The 12180-nt window shown below is 40.0% G+C and overlaps 1 protein-coding gene across 1 annotated transcript in view; it reads right to left on the bottom strand.

Moving 5' to 3' along the window:
- TIMM17A (translocase of inner mitochondrial membrane 17A) overlaps positions 1–12180 on the bottom strand; it is a 31359-nt gene that overhangs the window by 2199 nt on the left and 16980 nt on the right. The window contains exons 4-5 of the mRNA XM_042780980.1: positions 7472–7600; positions 6495–6605 (exon numbers count right to left, since the gene is read on the bottom strand). Of these exons, the coding sequence (XP_042636914.1) occupies positions 6495–6605; positions 7472–7600 (240 nt within the window). The remainder of the gene's footprint in view (positions 1–6494; positions 6606–7471; positions 7601–12180) is intronic.

Here is a 12180-nt window from a genome sequence, read left to right as displayed (position 1 = left end):
GCCCTTCTCTTCACCCAAATCAATATTTATCTCTATCTATCTAACAGCATTCCCTCCCCTTCCCTCCCACCCCTGGTAACCAACAAAGAAAATGTACTATACACCTGGACACTCTTATAACACCTACAAATAAGCATGTAGAAACACTGTCTGCTAAACCTATGCATGGTCATGGGCACATGCCCCCCTGCCTAGTCATACCTGATCATTCAGCCTGTCCACCTATCTATCCACCCCTAGACCAATGACTGCCATCACTGACAATGCAGTACTATACACGCAAGAAGGTTCATCTTTGTTGTCTGTACCTCCCATGTACCTCTCTATGTGAAATAAAAGTATTTTAAAAATCACCTGAATATGACCATTACTGAGCATTTTAATCAAGAACACAACAGCTGGGTTCTGATCAAAAGGAGGGAAAGTATGGAACAGAACTTCAGAGTCTTAATGGAAACCAGAATTTCTAGATCCACTGAGATTGGGGAATCCCTGAATCTAATGGCTGGAAATAACCTTTAAGCCTTGAACTGAAACTACCCCATGAAGCTATTGTTAAACTAAACAACAGTTTAGCTCCATCACTAAAGAATGTTTGCCTCCATTGATATACAGGTGGATAGATGATTGGACAGGCTGAACTATTAGGCATGTCTATACAGGGGGGAGTATGCCCAAGACCATATATAGGGTTGGCAGACAATGTTTCTACAAGTGTATTTGTATGTTCTGTAAGAATTCCCAGGTATATAGTAGAGCTGACAAGGGACAAGGTTGTAGTCACTTCTTGGCCACAGCCAGCTACCCAGAGGGTGTGAGTAGTTGAACCTGTGGGCTCGGAACTGTAGTCGCAGGAGACATCAAGCTCAGTTGCCATAACATACTACACAACAACACTGTTCCATATCCTACTTTGGTAAGTAGTGACTGGGATCTTAGAAGCTTACAAGTGGCCATCTAGATCCAACAATGGATCTCTCCCCATCGAGAGGAAAGAAGAACAAAGAAAAACAAAGACACATGAAACAATTAGTCCAAGAGACTGGTACACCATGCAGTCCTCAGCCTATACAATTATGAGTCCAGAAGAACTAGATGGTGCCCAGCTACCACTGTCAACCACACGGAAGAAGATCTATGTAAGCAATCCTGGATAGAGTGGGAGAACAATGTGCAACAAAGCTCAAAATCATTGAAAGAAAAGGACTAGGTTTGCTGGTCTGATAGAGCCTGGTGGAACCACTGAGACTATGGCCCCTAGCTGTCTGAAATTGAACCTACTTCTGTGTCTTCTAGCCAAACAAAAGACAGGCATATGAGGTGAACATTTACATTAGGTTACACTCCCTGGAGGATCAATCATAGGAGAATAGAAGGACTGTGTATGCACAGGGAGACAGCTTGGGTGGCAGGAGTGCATTGTAGGGTAATCAGTGTCATGAGACAAAGTGTATGTGAGCTGCTGTATGGAAAGTGAATTTGCTCTGTAAACTTTCACCCAAATCATAATAAAAATTAAAAAAACAAAAAGAAGCACACAGGGAAAAAATAGATAAATGAAAAAGAATGTTTGCCTCAAGCATAGCAAAAGAATTATCTACACAAGTGTAAACGGATAGCAATGAATTTAAAGTATAGATGAGAATTTTAAGAGGCAGAAAGCCCAAATTAATGATGATAAAATACTATGTAAGAGACAAAGAACATTAACACAATGTGAAGTATGTAATCAACGTTATCCAACTTTTCATGTAGAAATTGTGAATGGATGTGTATTTGGTTGTCTATACTGCCACCAAAAATTATATATATATATATATATATATAAACCTTCAGAATCTGATATAATTGAAAAAAGTCTGTATAGAGTAAATCAACCAATGAACTCAATAAAAATCATGCAATAAATTTGAGCTATTATCTGAATTTCTAGCTCTGTGTAATTCCCATGAGAATACTGGAGAACCTTCAAATTTCGTATAACAGATAACAGACTGGCTTCCCTATGTTCCAGGATGAACAGCTCTCAAATGTTATGCCAGAAAGTCAGATGGATTAATTATAGCGAGAAGCAATATTCAAATTTTTAAAGTAATTGCTGTAACAAGCTGCCACATACCAAGATTGGTAGAATTCTCTCCCACCTCTTGACATATTTTTCAGTAGCTATTTAAAACTATTTCCATAAAGCATAAGTATCTTAGTCATGTTTTAAGAGAACTCAGTAATTCAATTTATGTAACCAATTAAATAGAGAATGAGCTCTGAAATGGGAAAGACAGTCCCCACCCCAGCTTTCAGTATAAAAGTCTTGCAATATTTAGTTTGCAAAGGATGAGAGGACCTGTGAACTAAGAAAAAACTGTGGTTCTTAAAAAAAGACTTTTATGGGCACAATCATTCTTTTTTTCTTTAGGGAAACTGAAGCAAACTAAAAAATATCTAATAGGAAGAGAGGAAAGGGGGCAATGGTAAAATTCCCTGAATCTTGCCAAGTGTTTCACTCCAATGTTTTATTTTTATTTCACTATAAAAGCAGTACCTGTTCAATATAAAAAACTTGAGAAAATACTGGGTAACAAGAGAAACAAAGGTAAGCATTAAATAAGTTAAATACTACTTAAGTATATTTCTATCTAGTTTTTCCCCCCTCTGTTTTAAGAACTTTTCCATGTAAGATAATTGGGAAAATATGGTTAATTTTTTCAAGATTTCCCTCCTACACAGCTTTTCAAAACTACATCTCTTTTCTAAAATAAAATGCACTTCTTTTGGGCTATTTCTAAACGCTAAGTTCTGATTACTCAAAAGGAGATTTCTTCTGGGAGAAAAAAAGCGTAACGCAGCAAGGCAACCAAAGCTAATTTGTATAAAAACAAACCCACTGCCATCGAGGCAACTGCAACTCATAGCAACCCCCATTACATTTGTGAGATGGTAAATCTTTATGGAAGTACATTGCCCCATCTTCCTTCCGTGGCGTGGCTTCTGGACAGCAGTCAGATGCCTTAGGCACTGTGTCACGAGAGCTCCTTAATTTCTATCTGACAATGTAAATATTTTGTTGTATCAATTTCTGAAGTTCTGAAAATATAGAACTCTTTAGATGTCTTATTTGAACTCTTTCACACTAAAGTTGTAAAAAACAAACTAAAAAGCAAAATTAGAAAGTGACCATTATAACAGTGTTAACTCAGAAGTAATGACAGAAAAGCAAAAACATTAAGGTAAGAGGGTCCATGAGGTCATCCTACTGGGATCTAGTGAGCAGTGTGTGTGAAAATTGTTCCATAAAGATGTTGAGTCTCTCTCTAGGTGCCTCAGGGAACAAATCAAGAGGTATCATCTATTCCTAACTCTACACTGAATCCTTTCCAAGCTCCAAAAATAATTTTCAACATGTCTCACTATTTTGCATACTTCCTCCCCCAAATACCAGGTCAAGTTTTTACCACTATACCAAAAAAAAACCCACGGCAATCGAGGCAATTGCAACTCATAGCGACCCCCATTACGTTTTTGAGGTGGTAAATCTTTACAGAAGTAGATTGCCCCATCTTCCTTCCATGGAGTGGCTGATGGTTTGAACCTCCAACCTTCTGGAAGCAGTCAAATGCCTTAGGCACTACGTCACCAGAGCTCCTTTTTACCACTATCATCTTCACAATATCCTTCTGCTCCCTTCCAATGTCAAGGAATAGTCTCATTTGGACAACTGAAGTTTTTGTTGTTGTTAAGAATACAGTCAGCAAAACATACACCAACTCAACCATCTCTACATGTACAATTCAGTGACACTGATCACATTCTTTGAGTTGTACAACCATTCTCATCTTCCTTTTCTGAGCTGTTCCTCTCCCGTTAACATAAGCTCTCTGGCCCCCTACATTTCCTACCTAAGCTTTCGAGTTGCTATTGTCACTTTAATCCTATATAGATAATTCTTGTAAGAGTACAATGCTAAGTAAGTACTATTTTTTACTAGTTTAGCTGAACTACTGTTTGTTTATTAAATAACTTTTCATTTTAATTCAGGTGGGAGTTCACAGAGCAAACTAGTCTTCTATTCAGTAATTCATACGTATTTTGTTTTGTGACACTGACTGTAATCCCCACAATATAACAGCATTCCTCCCACTTCCTCCCTGTGTTTACCATTTTTATTTGTCCTCCCTCTCAATCCTTTCCTGCCTTCTGAGCTTTGTCCCTGGACAAATACCCTTTCGATCTCAAATAGTTGATTATTATAAGGAGTGCACACCTCCCTGGTTATTGTTCATTTTATAGGCCTTTCTATCATCTGGCTGAAAGTTGAGCCAAGGGGGTGAGTTCAGTCTTAGGCTTGAAGGGTATATAAAGGTCATAGTCTTGGGGGTTTCACCAGTCTCTAACAGACTAGTAAGCCTGGTCTTTTTATTTTGAGTTTTGTTTCACATTTTTCTCCCACTTTATCCAGGACTTCCTAGTTGTGATCCCTTTCAGAGCAGGCAGCAGTGGTGGCAGGTCAGGGTCATGAAAGCAGAGATTCACATGGTCCATTAGTCCTTTGGACTACTGTTGCCTTATGTCTTTGATTTTCTTCAGTTCTTCTTTGCTCTGGACAAGGATACTGTTTAATTTTAAGAAGAATCCAGGGGATAGTTTTGGTTTAATGTTTAAAGATTATCTCAGGGAATAGTTTTAGGGGTTCAGCCAGCCTCCATCATTCCAGAAAATCTTAAATCCTAAGAATTTGAAATTCTGCTCTGCCTTTTCCCTCTTTTGATCAGGATTTTTCTATAGAATCTTTGATCAAAATGACAACTGAAGCTTTTTTTTTTTTTAATTTTATTTTGATTTGGGTGAAGATTTACAGAGTAAATTCACTTTTCATACAGCAGTTCACATATACTTTGTCTCATGTCATTCACCAAAATTTACAATGCAACAGCTCCCCTCCCACTTCCTCCCCATAGTTACCTCTTCCCAGTGTCCATCCCTCCATACTCTCCTGCGCCCTGAGCTGTCTCCCTGTGCATAAGCAGCCCTTCCTTCTCCCATGATTGTTCTCTCCAGGGCGTGTGTCTACTTGAGGTAAATGTTTAACTCACATGCCTGTACTTTGTTTGGCTGGAAACCACAGGTGTGGGTTCAATTCCAGACCTGAAGGGCAGCTAGGGGCCATAGTCTCAGCGGTTCCACCAGGCTCTATTGGACCAGCAAACCTGGTCCCCACCTTCTTCTTCTTTTTTTTTTTTTTTGCCTCCAAATGATTTTGAGTTTTGTTCCACATTGTTCTCCCTCTCTATGCAGGATCTCGTACATCCCTTCCAAGTGGATGACAGTGGTAGCCGGGCACCATCTAGTTCTTCTGGTCTCATAGTTGTACAGGTTGCAGATCGGATGGTGTACCAGTCACTAGGACTGATTGTTTCCATTAATTTTGGTTTTCTTCTTTCTTCTTGACGAGGAAAGACCCACTGTTGCATCTAGATGGCAGCTTGCTAGCTTTTAAGATCCCAGTCGCTACTCGCCAAAGTAGGAGGTGGAACAATGTTTTGTATAGTATGTTATGCCAATTGAGCTTGATGTCCCCTGCAACTATGGTCCCAAGCCCGCAGGATCAACTCTCGGTCGCTCTGGGTAGCTGGCTGTGACCAAGCAATGACCATAACCTTGCCCCTTGTCAGCTCTACTATATACCTGGGAATTCTGATCACTCACATAAACTTATAGGACCATTGTCTGCCAACCCTATATATGATCTTGGATACACTCCCCATTTAGACATACCTAATTGTTTAGCCTGTCCACTTATCTATCCGTCCATATACCCCTGTTTGCCTTCACTGACAACTCAACAACTGAAGCTTTTAATGATTATAAGAAACTGCATAATATTAACAGCTAATCAGATAGTCTATGACCATGTAATAATCATTTAGCCTACAAAAATTTAACTTTTCCTTATTAGGTAAGAGGAACAATTAGCGATAAATCACACTACCAACTTCTCAAAGAGACTTTCCTTGTGAACTCTAAAGCGGCCCTCCCAAACATGAGTCATTTTTCTTCCACTCCATTTTCTTCAAAGTAATCAACACTATCTGAAATAATTTCATCTATCCATAAACATGGGAGCTCTGGTAGGGTAGTGCCTAAGGCATTTGACTGCTAACCAGAAGGATGACAGTTCAAATCCACCAGCCACTCCTCAGAAGGAAGACTGGGCAGTCTACTTCTGTAGAGATACCACCTTGGAAACTATGAGTCGGATTCAACTCAATGGCAGTGAGTTTGGTTTGGTTATCCATAAACATAGGGACTGCACCCATAATCCACCATTTCAAATAAAAAAAGTCTATTATCATAATCGTCGTAAACCATTGCATATTAATATAGAATGTAGAAATTACAAACTATCACATTTTAGCAGATGAAATATGCTCTCTGTAAACATCAGGAAACCATTCCAAAATATTTGAGTTATGATATTAAGCAGAAAGAAGACTCACCATTGGGAAATTGTGCAGAGGCAAATCTCGTCAATAAGATACCAGCTCCCTCAATTAAAGCTAGGAGAATACCACCCATTGCAGCTGACCCAACCATGGCCACTGGTCCATCTGAAGATAACAACAAAGAGATTACTTTAACAGAAATCTAGTGTAATATAAGATATAATAAAGGAAAAAGATGTCCATATGGCTACATGATCCTCCCATTTACAAACCTTCTCTCTCTTATTGGTCAAGACCAGGGGTCAGCAAATTATAGCCCACAGGTCAAATCCAGCCTGCCACCTGTTTTTATAAATAAAGTTTTATTACAACACAGCCATGCTCATTCATTTATGTATTGTCTATACCTGCTTTCAGAGTGCCTAGTTAACATAAATGGTTAAGCGCTTCACTACCAGCCAAAAGGTTAGTGGTTTGAACTCATCCAGAGGCTCCTTAGAAGACAGGCCTAGTGATCTACTTCTACATGGTCACAGCCCTGAAAACCCTATGGAGCAATTCTACTCTGTCACATATGGAGTTGTCACAAGTCAGAAGTGACTCACTGGCAACTAACGACAACATGGCTGCTATCATGCCATGACAGCAGAGTTGAATAGTTGCGACACAGCTCATATGATCCACAAAGCCTAAAACATCTGCTATCTGGCCTTTTACAGAAAAAGTCTAAAAAAATTCTGGGTTGCTCTCTATCCCAAAGATCCAGAAGATGAGTCAAAGCTCTTTATTCATAACAATCCTTTGTGGCAAGTACTATTATTAATTTCAGAGGACCAAAGAGGAAATTAGAGCACAAAAACTGCCCTGTCACACAGCTAGTAAATGGCAGAACTAGGACTTGAACTGCTTTAACCACTGCAGTGTAAAAAGGTAAGAAGTACTTTCATGGTCTCTCAAATACTCAATTAAATAGATCCCCTTACTTCCCCCCCTCCCCTCAAATCACCATATACGTCCATGTTCTTGCTTACTTCTTGCTGCCAGTATGGCTCCTGTTAAGGCACCACTTGTGATGGAGTTCCAGGGATCTTCTTTCCCTCTGACTTGAACCATACTGCAGTCAATCATAGAAAACAGACCTCCCCAAACTGCAAAACTGCCTATTTAAAAAAAAAAAAACAGCATGATACAAATATAAATGTAACTTTTCACCATGTATTTAAAATATAGTCTAAAATTTAACTTTAAATAACAACATTCATTCTACTCTAAAAACTCTCCTACTCCAATCAAATACATGCAAACACAAGCTTGAATAAGCCGTGAACTAAAAGTCAGAATACTTATCTTTTTAATAAAGTCCTGGGTTGTATTACATTCAGTTGGAAAATTAGCAATGGCCTAACTTCTAAAAGAAATAATTCAGGCCTCAAAGAAAATTAGGCTGCATATATCTAAAAATATTCAAGTTCCCTTTCAGAACAATGTATCCTGGTTTAAAAAGCAACAAACAAAACCACTTTGCTTCCTACTCCTTCTCTTTTACAGCTCTACCTTACCCCTACTTTTTCACTTCTTTCTTAAATGTTAATAAACAGCTACTCTATGAAAATCATCAACAGAAATATAGAAGAAATTCAGCTGCTCTGGAATGTATTATATATAAGCCAACACATGCCAAAGCGCCAAATGAACACTACAAACAGTAAGAATTACGGAACACAAAACCAAACCCAACCCACCTCCATCAAGTCAATACAGACTCACAGCTATCCTAAAGGGCAGAGAAGGCTGCAAATCGTTATGGAAGCAGACTGCTTCATTTTTCTCCTGAGGAGCCACTGTTGGGTTCAAACCACTATTACTGTACCATCAGAGCTCCTTATGGAACACAAAGGGGATAGATATTACCTTTCTTTCTACTTTTTTATCCTTCTTTATTTCTCAAGCACGAAACTTAAAACAACCATAAATCAGCTTATTATTTTGCACTTAAGCCATTTCATTCTTGCAATTCAATAATTCTATGTCCTGGGAAATATGTCTAGGTATATTAGGATTACCTCACTAAATTTTTCAAAGACTCTCTCACTTTCTCATAAAAGTATGAAATCCTTGCCAGAGTAAGCTACAGTTATTGATAACAGTGGAGTATTTGAGTCCAAGCAGGGTGAGGAGTGTCCATACACTTGGACAGCCTAGCACAAGGTATCAAAGCCCAAGCACAATGAGGAGGGATCCACAAGGAAGGGTGGCCTAGTATGGAGTGGTACAAATATATCCATGTGGAAGGGCCACCTGGTCTAGAGTGCCACAGCACAAACAGAGCAAAGTGGGAAGTATAAATGTGAAAAGGAAAAAAAGTAAGAATGAACCCTACAAGACTGGACTGGAATTAAAAGTATCAGTATGGACTCGTGGTCTTCAGTATATAAAGACAGCAATAAATACAAATTTTTGTGTGCATATGTTATTTATAAATCCACATACATATACACACTCAAATATCCTCTAGCCCTAAGAGTGCCTAGGAACAGCAACACCTCAGAAATAAGGAATATACTCAGTAACCAGATTTTGGCTTCTAAATACCATTCTCAACTAAAAGAAACCAGGGGTCCCCGGAAATGGCTGCATCCAGGCCTAGGGCAGGGAAAGTACTATATGAGCCTGAAATATCTTGCTCCAAAACATAAGAAAGTCTTCAAAGAGTAATGGGGACATGTCAAAAGCATAATATCTTATTTCTACCATGAAAACATAAGACCTTAAAGGACACAACTGTGACATTTCCATGTTGCCTATCTCTCTGGACCTTGATTCATAGAGTTCAGTAAATGTTCACTGAATTAAATCAAAAAAGACATCCCGATAATTTTAGAATTTAGGACATCAGAAGAATTTCTCAATAGGTTTTCTTAAAAAGGCTGATCCCAAGGATTCAAAATGGATGATTCCAATTCACTCATACTACTAGTTACTCTTCTTCTAGTTCACTAATTTTTTTTTAAAATAAACTTTATTATTTTAGAATAGCTTTAGGTTTATAGAAAAGCTGTGAAGATAGTACAGAGAGCTCTCATATATTGCACACCCAGTTTCCCTTATCACTAACATCTAACATTACCACGGTACATTTGTCACAATGAATGATCCAATATCAACACATTATTATTAACTATTGCGGAGCTGGTGTGGGACCGGCCAGTGTTTCATTCTGCTGTACACTGGGTTGCTGAGTCAGATGACTCGACAGCATCTAACAACATTATTAACTAAAGTCCATACATAATTCAGAGTTCCTTAGTTTTTACCTAAAGTCCATTTTCTGATCCAGGATCTCATCCAGAATACCCCATCACGTTTAGTCATCATGCATCCTTAGGCTCCTCTTGGGTGTGACAATTGCCTGATTCTTTTTACTCACCAGAAAGGCATAAGGTGACATAAGAAGCCTCTAAAAAAAAATGTAAAAACCTGCCTGACTTCTGAATATATTGGAAATTCAGGGTTTGGCTGTACTTAATACTAAATATCATTTTGAGTAATACGGTAATTATTAAAACAAAGGAAAATGAACCATTATTTACTTTGCAGGGTGTATTAGAGGGAAGAAAAGGAAAGGGATATATTCATCACTTCAATCCTCAAAAGCCTCAATTTCCTTGCCCAGTGCAGTATAGTAAATTACTTAGTGTGGTTTTTCTACCCATAAATCTTTGTAAACTCCGAGGTGGAATTTGCCATGAGCAACTGAGCAGCTCCTGATTGCTAAAGCTGCCCACCTGGGGTATTTCTGTTGGGCGTGGCACTAAACAACGTTCTGGGAGGTTCGCACTCTCTCTCACGTGTTTAGAATTCTGATGTAATGATTGTTTGGTTTCGCCACTCTGCCAGGCTTAAAAGGAGGCCTCCTAGAGGCAGAACTCTCCGACTGCTGGCTGAGGAAGGACGTGCCCCTGAGAGACATGCACTGCAGAAAAGAGATGCAAGAGAAGAGAAACACCGAGGGACACGCACTGCTGGGAGAGAGACTGTGAGAGATGGCGGGCTGGGAGAGAGACTGAGCATTTTTCCTGAACTTGAATTGTAACCTGGTGCTTCCCTAATACACCTCATAATCTGTGAGTTCTGTGTGGCCACTGCAGTGAATTATCGAACCCAGGAGAGAGGTGGTGGGTACTTTGGGAGGAACGGTTGGTGAAAGGGCTGGAGGGGGGCAGCATGTCAGGCCTTGCAGTAATGAGCCTTGGGCTACTGATGGTGATTCTGTCTTCCTCTTGTGCAGTTAGAGGGGGTCAGAACATGTGGCCTCCATGCCCTTTTACCAGTTGGTGTCAGAAGCTGTGGGATTCACTGCAGTAGCTCCAGACTCATACAAGCATGAGATTTTGTAAAAGAAAGAAAGAAGGGGGCTGGGAAGTGAAACTTTGGATTCTTAGATGGTTACTTTGTTTGGTGTTACCTCTTAAAGGAGATAATTGATCCAGAGGCTAGGGCTTTTGGTTACACCCAGCTAAAGACCCAAGGCCATATGCATAGAATGGGATGGTAATCAAGGTGAAGAGATGAACCTGGAATGTCTTTAAAAGGATTATGTGTTTTGGATTATGTGTTTATCTGAATGTACTATGGCTACTGAATGTTCTCTTACCTGCTTGTACATTAGAAATGATTATGGGGTATGTGGATAACAGAGAGTGGCCTTCAGCCAGTACTTGATTGAATATGTTAAAAGGGGAACTAGAATTTGCCCAGAAGAAACACAGGCTTTTGTTTCAAACCCTGTGTGTAGAGTACAGGAGGCTTAGGTAGAAAACCTGAGCCCCATCCTGTACTACTGAGGGAACAGAAGAATTGCATTTGAATAAGAACCTGAAGAGGAAAAAATAATGACTGTTTGGCTCTTTGAATTTCAAGCAAGCAGACTGGTTTTGGGTGCATCGAGACAGGAAAGTCAGGGTCTGTGAGAGAAACTCCTTCCAGGATTGAAAGTTAAAGGAGGCCAGTGAGTAGTAAACTTGTATGTTACTCGCTTGTGACCGCTGGGGTCCACCTGAGTGGAAATGGGGTAAGTGCAGCAAAGAAGAAATGGGCTGAGTTTGGTACTCTTTGACCTAGGCCATGGAGGCTGGGGATGAGAGGAAGGGCTGGCTGGTCTGAAGTGCAAGGAGTTGTGAGCCTATGGGCATTGAAATAGTCCCTAAGGACTGAAGATGTGAGAGAAGGTGCTGACTGGTCTCAAGTGAAGGGAAGAGTGTCACTCCCAAACTTGGCAGCTGGTATCCATGACCTAGCTGGGATGGCTAGGGCTGAGCTGACCAGAACCCGACCAAATGAAGAGGAAGATGTTTGACACTGAGCTGGTGTTAAGATGCTGCAATTTGATGGCTTGCACTGGGCTGGATTTTGCTTGTTTATGGATCCAGAAGCCTGAAGTTTCCAAACAGAACAGAAGATTCACCACAGAGAAAGGACCATGTTTGTCTCCTCAGAGTACTGGTTTGACGTTGTTACTGTTGTTGTCAGGTGCCATCGAGTCGTTTCTGACTCATAGTGACCCCATGCACAGCAGAACGGAACACTGCCCGATCCCGCGTCAGCTCCATGATCACTGCTAAACTTGAGCCCATCATCGCAGCCACCGTGTCAATCCATCTTGTTGAAGGCCTCCCCCTCTTTCGTCAACCCTCCACCCTACCAAGCATGACATCCTTCTCCAGGGAATGGTCCCTTCTGA

The sequence above is a fragment of the Orycteropus afer genome, unplaced genomic scaffold (assembly GCF_000298275.1).
Source record: "Orycteropus afer afer isolate SDZICR_OR568_19922 unplaced genomic scaffold, OryAfe1.0 scaffold00075, whole genome shotgun sequence".
Taxonomy (NCBI): domain Eukaryota; kingdom Metazoa; phylum Chordata; class Mammalia; order Tubulidentata; family Orycteropodidae; genus Orycteropus; species Orycteropus afer.
Note: the sequence above shows the minus strand (reverse complement) of the source record. Positions and strands in the feature narration are given on the sequence as shown.